The sequence below is a fragment of the Denticeps clupeoides genome, chromosome 15 (assembly GCF_900700375.1).
Source record: "Denticeps clupeoides chromosome 15, fDenClu1.1, whole genome shotgun sequence".
Classification (NCBI taxonomy): domain Eukaryota; kingdom Metazoa; phylum Chordata; class Actinopteri; order Clupeiformes; family Denticipitidae; genus Denticeps; species Denticeps clupeoides.
The window spans coordinates 19,070,460-19,094,575 of record NC_041721.1 but is presented as its reverse complement, the minus strand read 5'-3'; the positions used below and the strand labels follow the sequence as shown (position 1 = coordinate 19,094,575).

Sequence of the window (24,116 nt, the reverse complement as noted above, 5' to 3'; positions counted from 1 at the left end):
TCACTTGTAACAATCTCTATTTTCCACTCATATTATTCACAAGACAAAATGTACAAATAACATTCTACCAATAGTTCTTCAAATAGCAACATTCTTACAGTATACAGCAAAAATCTCAACATATCTGGAACATAGGCAGTGATGTAGAAATTAAGACATAAATCATAGCAATACAAATGTCCCACTGAACCATGGACGAAGTTGCTTTGACAGCAGCAATTCTGAAAGTGGGCAATCATGAATATTCAATCTCATATTCAGGAGATCAGCACCCTGTCAAAAGCAATACCGAGTTAAATAAAAAAAAATGTATTTTGATTCTATAATGGTTGTTTGGTCAAAGGAGGTTTGTTGTCTCTCTTGGGTGTAGCTTGTAAACTCTGCTCTAATAATACTTTGAAAATTGAAAATTGACCCAATGGTATTTTTTATATATTCTGGATACAAAGTCCACCAAAAACCTCATTGGCTGAGCTAATTGGTTAATAGGATAATATACTGACATTTAATTTGCTATACATTAGACTCTGCTGTCATGTATTGGTTATGTCAGTGTGCTGAGCTCTGAGATTTGGCAAGCACATTTAAGAGAACCACTCTTATGGATATGACTTCCCTACAGCCAATGACAGGAGGTGATTATCACCGCTCCTGGAGGGAAGAAAATGGATGAAGAAAATAACAGGTTCCACAGGCTGTCACACAACTTTGAATCCAACTTTCCATCCGATTCCAAAAGAGAAGATATAGCATAGTGTGTTTCTAGTGGCAGCACAACCCTTCATAACCCCCACCCTCCACCACCATTCCCTCTTCAAATTATGCACTAGGTTCACTGTTCAACAGTTTGCTTCCTTGTGCTGAATGGCAGACGTGAGATTGCTCCTGGCGATTCCAGTGCTGTGATTGGGGGGGGGTTACGACATCATGGCATCCAGGCAAGTTCAGCTGCTCCATCTCAAACTGGCCATGCCCATTGGGCCAGAGAACTGAAAGGTGTGTGGGGTTGGATTTGAGGGTTTCATCACCCAAAATTTGGGAGAGAGGTTGAGCTTCACTAGCAGGGCAGGAGTCTACCACTGTCTCTGGGGGCTTGCGGTCATAATAGAGTGTCCAGAGGAGAGTGAGAGTCAGGGTCATAGCCAGAATCTGACCCACCCCAATTGACACGCCCAGGAAACGCAACACCTGCAACTGCTTCGTCCCACGAATGAAACTGTAGATTTTTGGCCCACACCCCTGTAAAACACATACAAAATATGTTAAACAGAATGTAAATGCTGCTACTAACTAAATTTATAAGCATATAATGTATTTATATCATTTTCACTATTGGCACCTCTCTGATCTCCACTGAAATCTGTGTGTGTGTGTGTGTGTGTGTGTGTGTGTGTGCTCTATGTTAGGGCAGGAGGATATGGCAAAAAAAACAATCCCAATATACTGTGTGCTGAGCATAAAGTCACAAACAGAAATGGGCCATAAAAAGCACATTTCTGCAGTGTGTGATCAAGTATATGCTAAAAGCTGATCATGATAATCAAACTGAATTTTATCACAAACACTAACCACAACAGTATAATCACCCAGCCCTAGTCTATGTAGAGCCATCTCATGTGTACTGTATGTGTAGGCATGTGTAATTTGTGCGTCTGCGCATGCATATGTGTGTCATTCTGTGTTTATGTTTACTATATGCACAGTGAGTGTGTATGTGTGTACATGTGTGTATAAATGTATGCATCTCTATGTGTGTATGTGCACCTATGCACCGCTCTGCTGCTATTTCGTTACTTCCAGTCACATTTACTCTCTACTGTGTGCCAGATAGAGACGTCCAAGTGTATTCCTCTGCCAAATGCCACAGAGATAGAAGAGCTGGAGAAACTTAGCAACACAAATGGGGTTGGGGAGGGGGGTTGTTGACAGAAATACAGACATTCAGACCACACCATGGCCTTTGACCTTAACTCCCCTGTGCGCTGAGCCTGTCCTCCGTCCTACACAAAGCTCTGCATTCAAAACCTTTCTCAATGTCTTGGTCCTGACATCACTGTGCTCAGAGGTCTTTTAAAAACTGGCCCAGTATTTACGCATAACACAATTACCCACGCCTGCCTCCACAGCCCTCAGGAAAGGCAGGCCGCGGGTAAAGGACAAGAACAATGAGCCAGAGATAATTTTTCTGAACGTATTGTGAAACTACAATGACCTGATATGGATTTTATACTGTTTATTGTATTATTTATCCTATATAATGCTTCTAGTTTTAGTGCATGGCAAAGAGTATGTATTATAAGAGGAAGAATATGAGCTGGGCTCTACACCAGTGTGTGTGTGTGTGTGTGTGTGTGTGTGTGTGTGTGTGTGTGTGTGTGTGTGTGTGTGTGTGTGTGTGTGTGTGTGTTTGGTTGTTCACACCCTGGTGATTAACAGCTCTGCTGTCTGGATAGAGTCTGAGAAAGCTGCCCTTTCCTACCCTGCACTATGGACTTGTGTGTCTGGGTTTATGGATGTGGGAGCTGTGGAAAACCAGCCACTAGGAAAAATGTGTCATTCTAGCTGTGACTGACAATTATTAAATCAACTAGAACCATGACACATCAAACAACTGCTGCAATTATTGCAGTAATAACTGTGCAACCTTGATATTTAGAATCACAGTAAGTTTTAAATTTGTCAAATGCATATATCCACACCCAGTCAGGAGATGGAAAAATATTGACTTTCTTTATTGAAAATTGGTTTAATTTATTAAACAAATTTAAAATGTATTATACCGATCATGTTGGACCTTCACAACACAAAACTGGCACATGACTCAAAGTTAATGTTGACAACATTAGTCATAGGTCTGTTTTCCTATGGTTTCTTCTGTCTTTCTGGTTTTTGATTAAGTCCCTCTGCAATGAGCAGCTTTTAATAACTTTTAATATTTATAGATATTAAAGTTTATGATTGCCTAAAGATCCTCCTTGAACCGTCACCTTATCGTGGTTGAGGAGTTTGAGAGCCCAAATGATAAGTGATAAGTGATAAAGTGAAGTGATTGTCACTTGTGATACACAGCAGCACAGCACATGGTGGCCGAACGGTTAAGAAAGTGGCCCTGTAATCAGAAGGTTGCTGGTTCGAATCCCGATCTGCCAAGGTGCCACTGAGGTGCCACTGAGCAAAGCACCGTCCCCACACACTGCTCCCCGGCCGCCTGTCATGGCTGCCCACTGCTCACTCAGGGTGATGGGATAAATGCAGAGGACAAATTTCACTGTGTGCACCGTGTGCTGTGCTGCTGTGTATCACATGTGACAATCACTTCACTTTTTTTTTTTTTTGCACACAGTGAAATTTGCTCAGTCCTTTGCTCAGTGGCACCTCAGTGGTGGAGGCCTCAGTGGCCACAAGACCTTGGCGGATCAGGATTCGAACCGGCAACCTTCTGATTATGCGGCCACTTCCTTAACCACTAGGCCACCACTGCCCTAAATGATCCTAGGAGATATGTTGTCTGGGGCACTTGGTGGTCCATGACAAATTGGTCTTAGGGTAAAGGGTGAGGGTAAAGGGTGAGACAAAGAACAGTTCAGAAGATCTTTCATGGAAGGAAAAAACGAAGAGTCAGAGTACCTGGCCCAGAGGGTTACCGGGGTCCCAACCTGGAGCCAGGACTTGGGTTGGGGCCCGTAAGTGAGCACCTGGTGGCCAGGCTTCACCCTAGGTGTCCTCATTAGGATTGACTACAAAATCCTACTTTTGACCTATAAAGCTCTAAATGGTCTCGCTCCACCTTACCTGAGTGAACTTTTACTTATTTATGACCCACCACGCCCCCTGTGATCAACGTGTGCGGGGTCACTACTGGTACCCAAAATACAGAAGGTCACAACTGGGAGCAGATCCTTCTCATATAGAACTTCGCAGTTGTGGAATGGCTTGCCAGTCAGTGTTCGGTACTCAGACAGGGTCTCAGTAAACCTAAACTGAAAGCTTTCTGTTAAATTCCCAGACACAGTGTCAATTATTAAGTCCACTTAATTACACAGTCATCCTGTTAGACACAGACAGTGTTAAATTCACCCTAGTTAGGCTATCCTAGTTAGGGTACTGGGCCACTGTAATACCAATATACAACTATAACCACATATTTCAGTATCAGTCGTACAATGCCACCGTCTGCCTCTGCTTCTGTTTGTTCTCTCTGAGATACTGAATCAAGTGTACAGACTACTGGCAGACTCCAATGAAGAGAAAACTGAAAACTGCTAAACAACAACTTAGCATGAAACAAACCAGAGGGTCACCACTGCCACCACCACCGTAACAACTAAAGTTTCAGGGATTTTCAAATGGACCAGTAGCATTTACACTTTGGACTTCTCCACCTCTAAAACATTAGGACTTTTTCTCTTATTGGACAGATCATCACAAACCCTGCACTGACACCACTTGCAAGCTAACCCTACCCTGGAAGGAGGTCCCTCTCTGTATCACTCCTTCCCAAGGTTTCTTCCTTTCTTTTTTTTCGCTCTCCTAGATTTTTTTTGTGTGTGGAGTTTTTCCTTGTATTCAGAAGGGTCAAGTGTGGGCGGTGTCAACTGTAGGGCCTGTTAAAAAAATCCACTTGAGACATACTGTATGTGATTTTGGGCTATATAAGAAATAAATGTTGTTTTTGCTTTTAGTTAGCCCCAAGACTGTTTGTTGGGGTTTACCCCAGGGGACGAGAGGGTAGCATCCCTGCACCTTCGGGTCGGGGAATATTTACATTTACAGCATTTATCAGACGCCCTTATCCAGAGCGATTTACAATCAGTAGTTACAGGGACAGTCCCCCTGGAGCAACTTAGGGTTAAGAATAGTAGTAGGGTACAGGGACAGAATAGTAGTGGGGTTTGAACCTGGGCAAGCATGTTACCCACTAGGCTACTTCCACCCTGGGAAATGGGTCCTGACTGTTGTATGCGCCAAATAGCAGCTCAAAGTACCCACCCTTTTTGGTGTCCCTGGAACGAGTGCTAGATAGTTCTCAGACTGGGGACTCCATTGTCCTGCTGTCTGACTTCAACACCCACGTGGGCGATGACAGCATGACAGCAGATCTGAACTCGAGTGGTTATTCGTTATTGGACTTCTGTGCAAGCCGCAATTTTGCCATAACAAACATAAGGATGCCCATCAATACACTTGGTACCAGGGCAGCCTAGGTTTTGCCATATGTTTTGGACACTTGGGTTAAGAGAGGAGCGGAGCTGTCAACTGATCACCACCTGGTGGTGAGTTGGATCAGATGGCAGGGGAAGATGCCACATAGACCTGGCAGACCCAAACGTAAAGTGAGGGTCTGCTGGGAATGGCTGTCAGAAGAACCTGTCAAGTTGGTCTTCAATCCCCACCTCCGGCAGAGCTTTCACCATGTCCTGAGAGCTGTGGAGGACATTGAGTCTGAATAGACCTTGCGATTGTTGAGGTGGCTGTTGCTAGCTGTGGTCGCAAGGTGGACGGTGCAAGTCATGGCGGTAACCCCTGTACCTGCTGGTGGCCATCAGAGGTTAGGGGAATGCTGAAGAAGGAGGCCTACAGGGCATGGCTGGTCTACCAATAGTTCTCCAGAAGCAGCAGACAGGTACCGGATGGCCAAGCGGGGTGCAGCAGTGGCAGTCGCCAAGGCAAAAACTTGGACATGGAAGGAGTTCAGTGAGGCCATGGAGAACGACTACCGATCGGCTCCAAAGAGGTTCTGGCAAACCATCCGATACCTCAGGAGAGGAAGGCAGCAACTCGCTCACAGTGTTTACAGTGGGGATGGGGAGCTGCTGACATCAACTGGGGCTTTAGTCGGGTGGTGGAAGGAATACTTTGAGGCGCTCCTCAATCCCACCAACACACAATCCGAGGAGGAACCAGAGCTGGGATACCTGGGCATGGACTGTCCAAACTCAGGGGCAGAAGTTGCTGAGGTAGTCATACAGCTACACAGCAGCGGAGCCCCGGGGGTGGATGAGATCTGTCCTGAGTACTTCATGGCTATGGATGGTGCAGGGTTGTCGTGGTTGACACGTCTCTGCAACATTGCATGGACATCGGGGGCAGTTCCGGTGGAGTGGCAGACTGGGGTGGTGGTCTCAGTTTTTAAGAAGGGGGGGACCAGAGGATGTGTTACACCCCACTCCTCAACCTCCCTGGAAAGGTCTACTCCAAGGTAATGTAGAGGAGGTTCTGGTCGATAGTTGAATCTCAGATTGAGGAGGAGCAATGTGGTTTTTGTCCTGGCCGTGGAACTGTGGACCAGCTCTTTACCTTTGCTAGGGTGATGGAGGGGGCATGGGAGTTTGCCCAACCAGTCCACATGTGTTTTGTGGATTTGGAGAAGGCTTATGACCATGACCCCAAGGGCACCCTATAGGTATGGGGTGGATGGCATTTTGTTAAGGGCCATTCAGTCCCTGTACCAGAGGAGCGTAAGCTTGGTCCAAATAGCCGGCAGTAAGTCGGACCTGTTCCCGGTGAGGGTTGAACTCCACCAGGGCTGCCCTTTGCCACTGGTTCTGTTCATAAACTATATGGACAGAATTTGTTGGTGCAGTCATGGTGTGGAGTGTGTCGAGTTTGGTGGCAGGAGAATCTTGTCTCTGCTTTTTGTTGATGATGTGGTCCTCCTAGCTTCATCAGGCTGCAGCTGGGTAGGTTCGCAGCCGAGTGTGAAGCGGCCGGGATGATGATCAGCACCTCCAAATCTGAGACCATGGTACTGAGGCCATGGACTGTCTGGAATTCCCTACTTGGGATGCTGCCCCCGCGACCCGGACCCGGATAAGCGGAGGAAGACAATGAAGACAACGATTGCCTAAAGAAGACCGTTTCTAAAAATGCCACAAGACATGTAAATTATACATACAGGCCAGTATTCAGAATTTCCTTGTTGCCATGCAAACTGCTTGGGTAAAAGGGGGTTGAGGTAATTGTCCATATATACAGTGGGTTGAAAAAGTATTCGGCCCCTTTGAAATTTTCCACATTTTGTCACATTACAGACATGAATTTATTTTATTGGAATTCCACGTGAAAGACCAATACAAAGTGGTGTACACTTGACATTTACATTTACAGCATTTATCAGACGGCCTTATCCAGAGCGACTTACAATCAGTAGTTTCAGGGGACAGTCTCCCTGGAGCAACTTAGGGTTAAGTGTCTTGCTCAGGGACACAATGGTAGTAAGTGGGATTTGAACCTGGGTCTTCTGGTTCATAGGCGAGTGTGTTACCCACTAGGCTACTACCACCCACTAGGCTACTACCATCCACTTGAGAAGTGGAACGAAAATCATACATGATTCCAAACATTTTTTTACAAATAAATTACTGAAAAGTGGGGTGTGCGTATTTATTCAGCGCCCTGAGTCAATAGAACCACTGAGTTTGAAGAACCACCTTTTGCTTACAGCTGCCAGTCTTTTAGGGTATGTCTCTACCAGATTTGCACATCTAGAGACTGAAATTCTTGCCCATTCTTCTTTGCAAAACAGCTCAGTCAGATTAGATGGACAGCATTTTTGAACAGCAGTTTTCAGATCCTGCCACAGAATCTAAATTGGATTTAGATCTGGACTTTGACTGGTCCATTCTAACATATTTTTTTTGTTTTAAACCATTCCATTGTTGCCCTGGCTTTATGTTTAGGGTCATTGGCCTGCTGGAAGGCGAAACCTCTGACCCAGTCTCAAGTCTTTTGCAGACTCCAAGAGGTTTTCTTCCAAGATTGCCCTGTATTTTGCTCCATCCATCATCCCATCAACTCTGACCAGCTTCCCTGTCCCTGCTGAAGAGAAGCACCCCCAGAGCATGATGCTGCCACCACCATGTTTGACAGTGGGGATGGTGTGTTCAGAGTGATGTGCAGTGTTAGTTTTCCACCACACATAGCATGATTTTTGTTTGACTTCTCAAGTGTACACCACTTTGTATTGGTCTTTCACGTGGAATTCCAATAAAATAGATTCATGTTTGTGGCTGTAATGTGACAAAATGGGGACAAGTTCAAGGGGGGCAAATACTTTTGCAACCCACTGTAGATCAAACAAGAAAGAAACACAGTCATTACTGATCATTAAAGATCATATTCTGGATGACAAATAACTACACCAGCAAGGTAACTACCAAGCATTTTTTCTTGATATTTATTCATTTGTGTAAATGCTGAGGAGACCTTTGACCTTACACCAGCAAAGAATGCATATACCACTGCACTTAGCACCAATTTGTCCATAAAGTAATAAATCAATCCCGATGAGAGGAATTATTGAAATAATTAGGATTAGAATAATCACATGGCGATGGGAGTGCAAGATCTAATGCTCATTGCTCCTGTTAATTAGTTTCTTTCAAAACAATTTTGAGAAAATCATCGTACAAAAGTTAAGATGTTTGATCATTTTTGGGTGTCATGCTTTGAACAGAAGGATTCCTGACTAGTCGCCACAGAAATTACCTGACTATACTGGAGCAATGTGGATCTGCTCAGATAAGTATTTTATAATGTTCATTGCCATTACTCATTACTGAAACTTGACAAATAACAAATGTGGCTTTTGGCTAATCAGAATTATTTGATTAATTGTATTTTCTTAATTAAAACATTTAGGTGAATCTGATATTATTCATGTAAATTTAGAGCAATTCACTCATAAAATTGGTCTGAAATCATAAGTACTTGATGATTACTTATTTCATCAATTAATCTGTTAAAACGACAGGTCATGAGAATGACCTAGAGGTCATAATTCTGACTATGATTCTTCATAAAGCACATGAAATCTGTTGACCACTGTCCTTTATAAATTAATGACAATTTGAAAAACAGTTCAGAGCCTCTGTGCCTGGCATTTCGTCTCACCTCTTGGTAAAGGTCACTGAGGTCACGATAGTGGGCATGGCGAGCACAGCCAGGGTATTGATTGGAGCAGCAGGAGTCTGGAGGCCATTCCATCTCTGTCATCTCCAGCCAGTCAGTAAAGTAGATAACTCCACAGCATTTAAACTGGCGCCAAAAATCATGGAAAAAAAGATTTTGTGTATAATTTACATACATCCTCAGTAATTTCCAAATAATTAATTATAGTAATTCATTATAATAATAGTAATTATAGTGTCAGTCTATAATTATAGTGTCGTTCCTGGGCTCCCACCTCAGTCTGAAAGGAGTTCCAGGAGTGGGTAAGCCATTGATAGCGCTGCAGGCCATAGTTGGGCATCCGAGACTTCAAACTAATCATGTCTGATCGTTGCATGGCAGGCTGAACCGGTCCAGCATATCAAAACAAGGAGAAGGTGTCAGTTTTATCAGTGCTCTAAACCCATCCAGTACAATAACATATTCACTTTTGTGTATTGTCCAAACACAAAAGTATACAGCACTATAATGTAGGTGAATACAGCAGTTTGAAGTATTACAGTACAGTACTGTATTTACAGTATTGAACACCAAAATCCACCAGTTTAATATATTAATATTAATATGAAATATATTTCTGCTATAGACATGATCGCTAACAACACATCCAATCCACACATGGAAAACACAGATTTCCATAAATGAAGTTATGTGTAATGAAATGAAATGACACCTCTGAAAAACGCTTGGTGAAATGTATGTAATACTTCATACAAGAATCTCTTTTTGATGATGACATCTTCAAGAGGCATGAGGCTAGATACATGGATTGTTCAGATGTACATTTGGTATACATTCTTCCAGGTAAATGGGTGGTAGTAGCCTAGTGGGTAACACACTCGCCTATGAACCAGAAGACCCGGGTTCGAATCCCACTTACTACCATTGTGTCCCTGAGCAAGACACTTAACCCTAAATTGCTCCAGGGAGACTGTCCCTGTAATACTGATTGTAAGTCGCTCTGGATAAGGGCGTCTGATAAATGCTGTAAATGTAAATGTAAATGTCAATGGTCTAAAAAAGGTTCTGTTGGCCCTTTCTTTCCATAGATTTTTCCATGGGATACAGGTCAGGGAATTGGCTTGACCATTCTTGAAGTCTTATTTTCTTTCTCTGAAACCAATTGCTTCCAAGCATGATGTACCCTCACAGTTGCTTTTACTCTCTGTCTCAGACTAAAATCCTGGCCATGGAGTAATATATCCATATGTCACTGAAGAATGGGTTCATCAAATCCTCCACCTCTCCAATGGTGGGCAATAGAGACGGAAGTCTTCTAGTATGGTCAATCAAATCATCACTAATAAGAAATGCCCCTTGCCACTCCACATGCTGTATAAGTGTGGTAGTGGGTAAACCAGAAGGCCACAAGACCACTTGTAAAGGAAGTGGTGGCCTAGCAGGTAGGGAAGTGAACCAATAATCAGAAGGTTGCCAGTTCAAATCCCTGATCCGCCAAAGTGCCACTGAGCAAAGCACCGTCCCCACACACTGTTCACCAAGGGTGATGGGTTAAAAGCAGAGGATGCCTTTCACTGTGCTGTGCTGTTCACTTTCCAGTAACTTGTAACTTGATTTTAAGCTGCTCTGCTAAAAACTCCAGAAATGTAAACTCTGCTGGAGTTGACATTTGGCTGGAGCCGCCATCTTCATCAAGTTGGATCTGCAAAATGCTTGTCACCTCATCACCAATTGAGAAGGGGATGAGTGCAAGACTAGGTTCATCACTCCTCGTGGACATTATTAATATCTGGTCATGCCCTTTGTTCTCTCTATGGTGTCAGAGGCCACACGTGTAATGTCTTTATGATGTTTTATTTGTTTATAAATGTATTTGCTTGAATAGCCACACTGGCTGAGGGCAGGTGCTCATGTGCCATCCCTCAGAGCAGCACGGTGTTAATGGTTTCTCTGTGTGGTGTTTGTCGAGTTCCCTGTGTGACCTAATAGAGAATGGGCCGCAGATGGTGAGTGTGGGAAAAGGGGATGAAATTGGAAGAGATCAAGATTACATGGATAAGAGGGGGGAATAGGTGTTATAGTTAGGTGTTTTATTATCTGTAATAGTTAGTGTTTGTGTACATGTACCCTTTGTGTGTTTAAGTATTGGTACTGGCCAGTAAGATGGAATTTTTTGTTTGTTTGAGAATAGAATTTTGACCTCTGTTATTTCCTGTGTTGAAAATTTTTAGAATGTAGGTATTTATTGGTATTTTTCTTGATTAATTAATTTGCTTTGGAAATTTGTATTCTAACATAACATTGTGTTTGGGCATTAAAAACCCCTGCTTCATATCTACGTTCTCATATGGCTGCTTGGTCCTTACCACTCTCCATTAGCCCTGTAGAATTTCAAGCCTTTGTAAATTATGTCCTCCAGGAAAACAGCTTGATATTTTTCAATCTAGATTACACCCTGGTGTTCTGCCCAATCTCTCACCTCATGTCTCTTATATGCATCAAGTTCTTCAGCGCCTCCTTGATCACAAGCTGTACATGAAGCAGAAATGCACTTTTCACAAGATCAAACCCATCATCAATGGATTCAACTCCCATGGATTTGCCATGGATCTAGTAAATGTTGCAGCATTTTGGGACAGGCCTGTCCAATGTCCATTAAACAAGTCCAGCATTTTCTGGGCTTGGCAAACTTCTACTGACAGTTCATTCGTAACTACATCAAATAGACCCTCTAACCTTAGTTGGACCCCGACTGCACAACCCACCTTCAAACACCTCAAGCAGCACTTCACATCTGCTCCCATCCTGGTCAGCTTCACATGGTCGAGGTAGATGTGTAAAGCTGGGTGTTGGGGATGTCTTCTCACAACACACTGCCTACGACCAGAAACTACACCTCCTTCACCTTCTCTCACTGATTGTTCGTCGCAGAGCAAAATGGGCGAAGAGAGAGCTACAAGAATGGAAGAAAGGTGCCAATGGCTTCATTGAGCGCAATGCCCCTTTGTAGCATGAACTTACCTCAAGAACCTCAAGTATATCCACAAGGCAGCCTAGCACAACAGGTCCTCTTCTTCAAGCAGTTCAACTTCACCTTCTCCTATAAATCCAGTTCTAAGAACACCAAACCTAATGCTCACTCTCGCCAGTTTGCTCCACACTCAGAACCTGTGGAACCAGAACCTATTCTGCCCACTCCCAGCATCATAGCCTCAGTTCGATGGGCTCTGATGGACAAAATGTGTTCCAGTCATCAAGCAAACCTGCCTCCACCAGAAACCCCTCCAAAGTGTACTTTCATTCCCATGGATTTCTCTGGAAGAAGTAGCATCGGCCAGTCACCCTAAACATTTCCTGATCCTTATGGTGGTCCACGCTGTCCAAACACACCCAGCCCTGTGCAGCCCTGCCAGGGCCGTCTGGCACCAACCCTAGTTGAGGGGGCTATTGCCACAACCCCAGACTCCAACACCTCACTCGTTCATAGACGTGTTTTTACATTTACGGCATTTATCAGAGACCCTTATCAGAGTGCCTTACAATCAGTGGTGACAGGGACAGTCCCCCTGGAGACACTTAGGTTTAAGTGTTTTGTTCAGGGTACACAAATTACGGTAGTAAGAGTTTTACTTACTTTACTTTACTTTATTTAGCAGACGCTTTTATCCAAAGCGACACAAGAGGTGTCTTTATGGCCTTCTGGTTCATAGGTGACCACCGTATTTATACCCTGTGCTACTGCCATTTTCATTGACTGATTTCTCATGTGTTGACCTCTTGAATTTTTTTTTGCTTGTCCTGACTACTCTCCTGGAATTTACTGGTTCACAGACTGCATGCTAAGTAACAAACCAGTCTGCTCTGACTAAAGTTCTCTGACCATTCCCTGTTCTGCTCCACAAGAAACCACCATCACTCCTGCTTGAAACTATGCTCAGAACTATGCATACTTTTCCATTTGCATCTATAAAGAGAAGTTTGCTCGCACTGAAAACAATTTGTATTCACAAAAAACTGAAAAGATATGTGAGTCAAATGATTTGTATTTGTATGAAATGTTTACAAGGATATAATGATTTTCCAATGCAAAACCCAAATCTTGAAATGCGTACAGGTATCCAAGCGCAGATTCTTCTTCTAGCCAATCACAAAGCTGCGGGTAAAATAATGCCCAATCCTAGCCAGCAGGCAAATCTTTTTCTCAGGCGCTATTCATATTGGTGCCAAAATGATTTATATGGGCAAGTTTGAATTCACAGTCACAAGGTTGGTAATGGTTGGTGTGCTTGGAGATTTTGTACTATGGGTTTTGAATTTGAAAACCATTCTATCTTTGTAAATAAAAATGCATATATATATATATATATATATATATATACATATATATATGCATATATGTATTGTCACAAATTTGAATTATGATACCGTATCAGAATATTTTCCTCATAATTAACTCTCATAATGTACTACTGTTACATAAACATAATAAATATACAAATAATTTATCATCTAGCAAAGTTTTAAATATGTAAATAGCCATGTGCGTGGCTTTTGGCTCTAAGCAGGACACACCGGGGTCTGTATGCTAAACCTTGCTTATCATTAACGTATAACTACAGAACCACAGGACATCTGTCCAGCAGATAACCAGGCTCTGATAAGCACATGACAACAATGCAAATACCCAGAATTCCCACTCAGATGATCAATACAGTTCACACCTGCAGAGAGGGACATCAAAGCCATTTGGGCTTCAGTCTTCTCTTTGATAAGAACTGGTCCTGTAGGGGCAGGAACGTCAGTGCTTGTGTGTGTGTCTCTCTCTCTCTGTCTCCCTCTCTCTCTCTCTGTGTGTGTATGTGTGTGTGTGTGTGTGTGTGTGTGTGTGTGTGTGTGTGTGTGTGTGTGTGTGTGTGTGAAAAGTCAAGGCTGCAATGTTGTTAAACTATTCAATTCACACTGATTCATATCAGCATCCTCAAAGAGGTTCAGGAGTTCAGTGTTTGGCAGTAGGTTCAGAATTCACACCATCTCCCCTAAAGATGACTGGGGGGGTCAATCTCTCACACACACACACACACACACACCTCTTTCTGTTGTCTCTTTCACCCCTACAGTTGCTGATCCTTTACATTAATATGGTTAAGATGAGCATTAAGGAAAATGGTGCAGCAGGCCCGGTCTTTCTTGTATGTGTGTGTAGTGTTAAGAGGATTATTTAAGAAATGTAATTTGTTGTAGTATTTATGTAGTAAATGATGTAGGTGACTATTTTTGCCAGTCCCAAGCCCGGTTAAATGTGGAGAGTTGTGTCAGGAGAGGAATTCTTTAGATTAACTATAGGAAAATAATAACAATTGATTACTTTAATAGTGTTAATCATTTAGAAATGCTGTGTTATCTTACAGCAGTACTAAACATTGACTAATGTCAAACTCCTTCCAATAGTGAATCAACATCATTATAACTGACCAATTTAATAAAGATAATATAATTACAGCCATCACAAAGTGAGACGTCAGGGTTGATTTTACATCAAGATCAAGTCGTTTTTATAAAATCCACAACATTGCCAGGGCAATTTAATTAATAATAAGTAATAATAATAAAAAGTGGCATGGCATATGTTAATACTATTATTATTTATATCCGAATTTTTTTTTTATACTATACGTAACTAAAATTGGAATCATAGACTTTCAATAAGTAACTGTAATTTAATTAAACCTTTCTCTTCAATAACTGTTATGGAGTACAAATACAATTTTTTTTAAATTAAATTACGTAAAAGAGTTTCATGTACCTTGTTACTCCCCAACACCTCAAGTGTGTGTGTGTGTGTGTGTGTGTGTGTGTGTGTGTGTGTGTGTGCGCCACTCTCTCCCACCTCATCATACGTCCAGACACCACTGGCCAGTTCCACACAGAAGACCACAAGAAGACTTCCAAAGTACTGTTGGTGATAGAGCAAGACAGAAATATGGGAATGATTATAGAAATGACTCTACTCATATTTATTAGTTAATTATGTAACATTAGCATATTGTGATGGCTGTGGCTATCACAACAATGTTTACAAAAGTATGTCACACATGGGTCAGAGGGGGGGAAGAAAAGCTGACTTGAGCATCTGAATCACGCATGCAGACACACACAAACACACAAACACAATTAAGACAAATAGCTCTTTACAACACCATATTACAAAGTCTGTCATCAGCTCCTCCTAAACTTTTTTTTGGAGATGGGTGAATCCAGAGCTGGATTCCTCCTTAAAGCTGCAGACAATCCAAACCATCTAGACATGGAACAAGTGCCAGTGTGCTCATTCTACTCTCTCCCCACCATCATCATGCTGCATCTCTTGCCCCATCACCGGAAGAGCTGTGACTGTGAAATCCTGACCTCCTTTCCCTAAAACCCAGTGTGTGAGGACGTATTTAGAAGAAGACGATGGCCAGGTCTCTAAGTAATTTTTGTTGAAACTTTCAACTCAATATATTCCTCTCTACATAACAAACGAGGGATGGATTTCCCTTTCTCAATGACCACATTTCACTCAGCTATGCCATACTGAAGTACCCAGGAGGGATGAGGAGGGAAGAGAGGAAGAGATGAGGAGGGGATGAGAGGTAGAGAGGAGTTGCATGGTGCTGCAGGAGGTGTCAGAACATAAGCATGTCTTATGTGCTAGGTGATGGCTAGGTGAGTAAAAAGTGATATTGCTTTACATTTTTCCCTCTACACATACTTAATGTACCATTACAATGCAAAGTGAGTTGATACATTAAGTAATGCACTCTTATTTGTGTGCATGTGTGTGTTCTTGTATTTACATTGACCAAATGTCCAAAAAAGAGAGTAACACCTCAAATTAGAGTAAATGTAGATCTGGAGCCTTATATAGGTGCACTTATAAAATTATACACAAATTTTACACTAAAATTATTACACTAAATGCTCAAAAAGTATGACTGTGTTAGTGAGTATCTGACACAGACAGAATTCCAGAGGTCGTCTGTTCCTTCCATGGTGTACCTCCCTAAAAAAGCCCGCCTGTGAATGGGCTCCTGGGTAACCCAAGAGCCGCTCAGCCCCCTTAATTCCAGTTGGCTCTGGGGGTGTATAGTGTTACCCATTGTCCCTCTGCGAGATAATATTGTTGTCGCTTTTTGTCAGCGTAATAAAAGACTGGAACAGCACAGAGTGATTCCTGTAGGAGTGAATGAAAGTGAGGAGAAGGGAGAAGCGGGATGAGGAGGAGGAGGACAGAAGGGGCGTCTGTGGTCTGGGGTCCACACCCTCTCTACCAGCACACCTGGGAGAAGGAGACACCCTCTCCTGTAAAAAACACAAGCTTGTAGATCTCAACAACCTGCACATAACTGTTGATATAATGGTTGAACATAATGGTTGTTCAGAGAAAATATATATACACAACATATATATAAACCTTGCGGAGCAGCACATGCTATGTTCGGTCTGAAAATGGCCTTAGAAAAGATTTATGGGATGCATCGCGATGCATTAATAATCCAGGCATTGCTGGTTCACATCTCTTGTGCCAACTGCACTTCATTCATTCTGACTGAGGTGCAAAAAGGAACGTTCGCAGCCCATCCAGTCCTTTCCATCATACTGATTGGCATGCACTCTTTGGATGGTGCTGCATGCCTAGCCCTGTTCATATATCAGTGACGCCAGAGACATTACTCATCCCAGCTCCAATTTCCTGGTTTAATCAACAACACATACTACAGGCACAGCAACCATTCACTGGCTCAACACAGGAATTAAATTCTAATGCATTCGGCACATTGTAGTTGTTTGAAATTGTCTCAATTTGTCTTAAATGCTCTCAAAGGTGGAGAACTTAATTTGAAGAACATTTTTTTCTTCAAACATACAGAGTCATACAGAGAGACAAATTCAACTGATATACAAAATTTTGCAGCCCAGTGTGAAGGGATACGGTGAGTAAGGAGGGTAAATCTTCCTGCTTTTACCCCCAATGGTGGGTGTGTGTGTGTGTGTGTGTGTGTGTGTGTGTGTGGTTTATCCTGGTTGCAGCTGTTAGATACAGCAGGAAAACAAGCACCTTATAGAGTCTGTGGGAGTCACACACATACTTTGCCTTATGAATCACAAGTTTGCAATCCTAAACAGCAGTCAGCATTCCTGCTTATGAAACAAATGAGCAAGGATCTCCATTAGAAACAGCCCCCCAACACCATCACCACAAAAGCAACACACACACACATAAAAATACATTTAAGGGTATAAGCAGCAACATGCAAGACCTACCCAGGACAGAAGGATCAAATTGCATTTTAGAGTGCCACAATAGCCCACCATGGCCACGATGATTAGAAAGCAGCACGCTGCAATAATGACGGGGTGGACGACAGGCGAGTACATGAGAACGGCCGCCTCCTCCAGCCTGAAGGAGAAAGAGGGAGAGACAGGAAGAGATGAGGCAGAGAAAGGGGTGCAATGCTATGCAGTTCCTGTCGGTGTTTTCAGTTTACTTATCCAACCATTCCCTTGAAAGCATATTAATATTAATTACAAGTAAATAGAGATTACATTCTGCAGGAATTCAGGGCCTTTCCCCTCTGCTATCTTGCCTGACCTTTCTCTATCTGGAAAATTCCAGGGATGATCTGGGAGAAAGTCAGGAGCAAGATAGCCACTTGCCACTTAAGACATCACATTCTCAGTGTGGTGTACAGTGAAATAGCATCACTGACACTGGTTATTCCACTGTTTACACTTTCATAAAGTCTATGGCTTTTATAACAATCCAGACTGGTCGATATGATGTTGCAACCCCTAACTTTATATTTAGCATATGTGGTGCAACTGTCTATGTAGGCGTGTGATTCTAGCTGCAACTAGTATTGTGATGTTTGTGATCTTAAACAGGCATGTGAAAAAATGTAAGACATTTGTCAAAGTTACCTTATCTCAACATATTCTCACTCATAGGATTCCTTTCAGCAAATTAAAATCTGAGGTGTGGTATTTGTGGTATTTGAGAAGAGCACTATAGACCACAGGTTGCCTGCCTGCTCCATATTCTCGCAAAAATCCGATCATTCACGTGATAATAGGCCTGGATTTAAGGAACGAAATGATACCAGCAAGGTGGAAGTAACAGCTGGCAAAATATTTCTGGAGCTTTGTTTGCTTTATCATGTTGGGTGGATGGTTGGCACCACACTGTATGCAAAAGGACTGTTTCACTCACATTCATGTTTCTCCATCTTACCCCTTACCACATGCCAGAAGGTTTTTGGTCAAACATATATTTCTTACAACCTACCACCTTCCTGGCAGGTGGTGCTCCAGGAGCAGTATTATGAAACCTCTGCACAACACAACATTGGATGGCACAGTAAGCCTCGCCACTTTGCAGACATCCTGGTGACAAGACCAGTTCCAATTTAAAGGAGAGACTCATAACTGAACTTTCTTTAGCCACTAAGACTTAAATACTGTATGTACAGAATTACCCAGTCAGATCTTTCAAATTGGGTGGTTTTGCCTGGCTTTCTACAACTTGTTCTACTGTGTGAAATGCAAATTTATGCACTTGCATAATATGTCCTCAGTTAGGCAGCCAGATGAATGAACTGCGTAGGGGAAGGGGCAAGATATGTGCAAGAGTTCCTATTAATATGGCCAGACAGAGAAGATGCAACAGAAGACAGCAAGTGTGATCTGTGTACTTAGCCTTTTCAGACTGTTCATTTAGAAGAGCAAAACTAAAGCAAACTAAACCTTGTTAACCACTGGGTCTGTATGGTGTTTTATTCATAGTATAGAACCATGTACTTTATTGCTTTAAAATGGGAATGAGTCAGCAAGAGCAGGTCCTGGAGTCGCAACACAGCACTTCAATCAAGCATGAGAAACCCCATTCTGTTCATAACCTTCATTATGTTCATAATATAATCTCATTTAGAAACTCCATGGCACGTACACAGATTCAGCCTGTGGTAACATAAACCATGACAGTCAAGTCTGGATACAGTCATGGCCAAAGCTTTTGAGAATGACTCAAATACTAAGTCTGCTGCTTCCATTTTTATTATGTCACTTTGCATATACTCCAGAATGTTATGAAGAGAGATCAGATCCCTCTTTGCCATGAAAATTTATTTAATCCCCAAAGAAACCCTGCCACAAAAAGACCTGCTGAGATCATTTCAGTGATCCTCTTGTTAACACAAGTGAGAGTGTCCAAAAGGACACGGCTGGAGAAAACCTTTTTTTAAAAACTGTTCAGCCAGAATGTGTTTAGCTACATTTCTGCTTCGGAGACAGCTTTGCACACTGAAAACAGCTGTGCCTTGTCAAGAAATAGTTACTTGCCTTCTTAATGTGTTTGAGATGATCAGTTGTGTTGTGAAAGGGTAGGTTTGGTACAAAGGTATTTACAGTCAATAGCCCTATTTTACTACACTGTAAAAAAAAGTTAGGCAATTGGCTGCAAAGCTTTTTTAAGTTCCCTCAACATCACGCCCATTTAGTTGTGGCACAGACGTAACGTGAAAGAACTTTTTTTCCCTACTGTAGTGTTCTAATCCATATTACTGAAGAGAAATGAGTCCATCATTAATTTAAGACATGAAGGTCAGTCAATCCATAACTTTGAATGTATGCTCAAGTGCTGTTGCAAAGACCATCAAACACTATGATGAAATTGACTCTCATGAGGACCTCTCAGGAAAGGAAAAGCAAGACTTCCATCCGCTGCAGACGGTAAATTCATCAACATCTGTTCAGAGGAGTAGGGCTTTTTAAACGGTATGCGATATAAATTTGGCCAATGGGAGATATTTTGATTCCGGCTACCACAGAAATATCCGCTCCTCGCGAAGATGACAATCGCATCACCTGCATGAAGCCACGCCCACTTGCAGCCAGGCAAGGTTCATTGGACTTAACAAAAAAAAAAAAAAAAAGGCCTTAAATACCATTAAAAATACTAATAATCCTTAAACCTAGAGTTTAAAGGGCTTTATAATACTGAAGACCCAATAAATAAAATAAAACAAGCATTCAGTCTGTCAGTAATCCGGTTGCTGCCCACTGCAGGGTTTACGAAGTGCAGTGCACGTGTCAATCCGCACCACTTGCCCGATCGGTTCTGCGCATGCCCGCACGTGTGCAACTGTTAGGGTAAAAGTAGGGTTAAGTAACATGGTGGCTTTCGGAGAATGCTCTACGGACACATTACCCTTTCAAATGCATTTTCATTTAAATTGTATCACCACATCTAATTGTACGCCGCAATATATAATGTCTACTGTCCATGGTTAAATTTATGAATATGAATTTTATGCCATATCGCACAGCCCTACAGAGGATTTCACGTGAATCGGGCCTTCATGGCCAAATTGCTGAAGCCACTTCTGAGGAAGAACAAGAAGATTGGTCACATGGAATGGACATTAGATTTCATTCTGAATAATCCAAATTTGAGATTTTTGGTTCCACCCACTGTATCATTGTGAGACGTAGAAAACGTTTTCATCGTGAAGCATGAAGGAAGAGGTGTGATAGTATGGGGGTGTTTTGCTGGTGACACCACAGCATTCTGCAGTGACATGCCATCATCATTTGTTTAACAGAACAATGACCCCATCCAGACTATCTAAGGTCCATCTGACCAAGAAAGACAGTGATGGAGTCCTCCATCAGATGACCCGGCCTCCACAATTACCTGACCTGAACCCAACTGAGATGGCTTGGGATGAGTTGGACCGCAGAGTGAAAGCAAAGGAACCAACATGTGCTCAGCAGCTTTGGGAACACCTTCAAGAAAACCCTTCCAAGTGACTACCTTGTGAGGCTAAATGAGAGAATGGCAAGAGGGTGCAAAGCTGTCAAAGCAAAATGTTGTTACTTTGAAGAATCTAAAATTTAAAGCACATTCTGATTTGTTTACCGCAAAATGTCATATGTGTTCCTTCATAGTTTGGAAGACTTAAATAAAAAAAGAAAGACCATTGAGTGATAAGGCCTGACTGAATCCGCCCTGTCACTCACCTGGTGTCGGCCGTCAGGGTGAGCACATTGTTCAGGTAATCTCTCAGCCACGCTGCCACGCTCAGCACACAGACCGCCATGAGCTAGAAGACAGAGGGCAGAAGAACATCACCATGCATACACAGCCATCTCTTATCAATCAGGAATCTGGTCACAAGCTCATTTTGTGAGGGAGATGTTTAAATTGTGTTAGATACGGTACTAGCAGCACTCACAGCCGTAGCATTCCATAAACACATATAGTCAGTCCCATCTGCTGATCGCATTTAATTCCCTATAAATAACCCAAGATCTGAAATATACTAGCAGGAAGGATAGATGTGTGGCCCTGGGAGAATGATTGCACTGTGTTAGCATGCTTCTCCATTCATTTGCTAGGACTGCACAGGACGCATGAAGTACTCTGGAACTATGTTCAAACTATCACTACCACATGTACAAAAGTAGGGCTTGTTTGCAAGTGTGAAATGCATCCTCAAGAATTACATAAATAGGTAAAACAAGGAAACTACTTACTAGAATTTTTTTGTAAGTGCGTAATAATTTTGTCACCCTGAACATGATATGACGTATTGACAATATTGGATTTAAAGTGTTTTATATCGGTATTAGTGGTCCCCTAAATCTGTACTGTATGTCAAAGTTCAGCTATGACCTACAATGAGATTTCCCCAGGACGTGCCATTTTGGTGTCTGTAGCTTTAAATGCTAATGAGAAGGAGAGAGGCGGGACAAGGAGGAGCGCGGCCTATAGAAGTTATGGGGGAATTCGCAGAAATGACATCATCAACACCATTCACCCACCACAATGTTTGGTGAAGACAGAAAGTCGTGTCGGCATTTTTCTAGATTAAAAAAATTCCCTTTGTGACGACATAAGGGGGGAAATTCCAGATCCGGCCATCTGAGCACACGCTCTCTGAGCCATGAAGCAGAATAAAGCTTTCTTTAAACCTATCGCCATTTCTAGCCACTGCAGGATCATAGAGAGGCTAGGGGAACTCATATTAATGTAAAATAATCTCACAAAGGGAGATTTTCATAATAGGGGATTTACACATACAATTTGCCCCCCAAAAAAGGGCTCAAGGACCCTTTAATTTAAAAGGAATGATATACAAATAAATAAATACACGTACAATTCATAGAGTATTTTTGCTTTAAAGCCCGAGGTAATATTGTGGGTTTGGATAGCATTGATGACGTTTCCACGCCCCCCGTGGGGTGCGGTCGCGGGCCACCGGCGGGGTGTAACGCGAGCCCGCGCGAGCTCGGCCACCTGCTCCAGGGCTCTTACCCAGAAGAGTAAATTGAGCGCGTACAGGAGGCAGCGCAGGCACTTCACCGAATCCTCGCGGGCCATTCTGAGCGCACCAGCTGCCGGTCAGCGCTGCTCATTTTAACGCGCGCCAGCCGCCATGGCCGGATCAGCCGCTGCTAAACACATACACAAACACACACACACACACACACACATCAATACACACATACACACCCACATCAATACACACATACATACATACATACATACATCAATACACACATCAATACACACATACATACACACATCAATACACACATTCATACATACACACAGAGGAAGAAATCAGACCACAATTCCTAACGAACTACAAATGCATTTTAACTCCAAGTCAAAATCATACCGGCTATTCCATTCTAACGGTCCCCCTCTTGAGCATGTTGTTTTAACATGCAGGGTAAATCTGTGGGAAGTATTTTAAAGCATCTGCAGCAGGTGGTGGCTCTTTCTCCACCTACGTGATGATGGGCGTTCGTCTGTCCCAGCCACTCATCACTCACTTAGCGGACCCTGGAAATGTACAAAAAAAATGCCTGGTGCTTTTGCAGCCGCGCTCCTTTCCTCTGCGGGGCTCAGGAGTTCATCCAGGGAAAAAAAACTTCTGTCTCTCCAGCGCGTGATAACTTAATCAAACTTGCTGTATAGCTTAACCAACGCCGCTTTTTTTCGTACGACAAATATCAGTTATTGGACATGATTGTCCAAGAGCACACAGTCTGTTACCCAGTTGTACGGTCCCTTCTGACTTCCAAGCTCACGCGGACGTTCCGTCTCGGACGGACCCAACTTGGGCACGTAAAGTAACTCCAGCGAGCGCTAGATCCTCCAGGTCCTAGAGAAGGGTTGCCACACTTCGCTAGGGGACTGCCAAACTTGTGTGGCAAAACAATAAAAACACTATTATTTAATTTACCAGATTTCTGCTGAATATCGTGCATATGTGCTAACAATGAAAGTTATTCATTATTGACGCCTAACACGAGGCCAAAGAATTCAAAATGTAGTTGTTTTTATTCTTTTTATCCAGCAAGATGGTATTTGAACTATGGCGCATTTCAGTGCAAACGTGGCAACCCCGTCCGAGCGGCGCTCACAGCTCGTCTATATCTTTTTTTTTGTTTTTTGTTTTTGTCTTATACTTTGTCTTATACCCGAAGGAAATTGCTTCTCTGCATTTAACCCATCATCCTTTGTGAGCAGTGGGCAGCCATGACAGGCGCCCGGGAGCAGTGTGTGGGGACGGTGCTTTGCTCAGTGGCTCAGTGGCACTTCAGACTGGCGCATTATACTCCGGTTAAAATGTCATATCCGTCCAGAAACTATAGCTATTTAAACATTTAAACAAGCTAAGGGGATTTTTTGTGTAAAATTACCAGGATAACTGATACACATCTAAACTGTTGTTTTGAAAGACAAGTATGACAAAGAACTTAGTTTTGTTGTTACGTGTGGATATTGAGTTGTCATATCTGGTAGTGATTTTCAATTCCCTCTTAAATAATAACTAATTTCTTGACTGGGTATATTCACCATGAACAACCACAGCAATGTTTTACGTGTTTAAAATAATTTAAAAGTTTATACTGAATGCTTACGATGGATATATGCGTGAGCGAATTAAACCAGATGCGGTAGCAGAATCCCTAATTAATAAAAATGAAAAATTCTTACTAACGGAAGAGACATAACTTATTTTTATGGGGTACCGAATACGCTACAACAAGTGTACACTTTATGACCGTGTCGATAATGGGACTACATATCCCAGGGTTCCCCGCGCCGTTTAACCGGTTTCGGCGCGTCTCTGTTGTTCTCCAATCGGATCTGC

At 42.6% G+C, this 24,116-nt stretch overlaps 1 protein-coding gene across 4 annotated transcripts; it reads right to left on the bottom strand.

Annotated features, from left to right (window-relative positions):
* tspan12 (tetraspanin 12) lies at nt 1-23,119 on the bottom strand. Of its 4 annotated transcripts, XM_028955578.1 has the most exons (9): nt 23,012-23,075; nt 22,632-22,798; nt 22,265-22,404; nt 20,968-21,050; nt 17,215-17,350; nt 14,798-14,863; nt 9,185-9,292; nt 8,893-9,036; nt 1-1,239 (listed from the first exon to the last, which is right to left on the bottom strand). In XM_028955578.1, exons 3-9 carry the CDS (start codon nt 22,328-22,330, stop codon nt 820-822), a joined length of 1,023 nt encoding a protein of 340 aa, XP_028811411.1. In that variant the 5' UTR covers nt 22,331-22,404; nt 22,632-22,798; nt 23,012-23,075; the 3' UTR covers nt 1-819. The 4 variants fall into 4 exon arrangements, with proteins under 4 accessions (XP_028811411.1, XP_028811410.1, XP_028811412.1 ...); XM_028955577.1 differs by having other exon boundaries at nt 22,632-23,119; XM_028955579.1 differs by lacking the exon at nt 22,632-22,798 and having other exon boundaries at nt 23,012-23,066.
* Nucleotides 23,120-24,116: the final 997 nt, after the last annotated feature.

Excerpts from the sequence above, each read along its gene's own strand:
- tspan12 (XM_028955577.1), bottom strand. The coding sequence starts at position 22,330 with ATGGCCCGCGAGGATTCGGTGAAGTGCCTGCGCTGCCTCCTGTACGCG. Across the intron at positions 21,051-22,264 it reads CGCTCAATTTACTCTTCTGG|CTCATGGCGGTCTGTGTGCT; the intron begins GTAAGAGCCCTG and ends TCTGTCTTCTAG. Across the intron at positions 1,240-8,892 it reads TCAGTGACCTTTACCAAGAG|GGGTGTGGGCCAAAAATCTA; the intron begins GTGAGACGAAAT and ends TGTGTTTTACAG.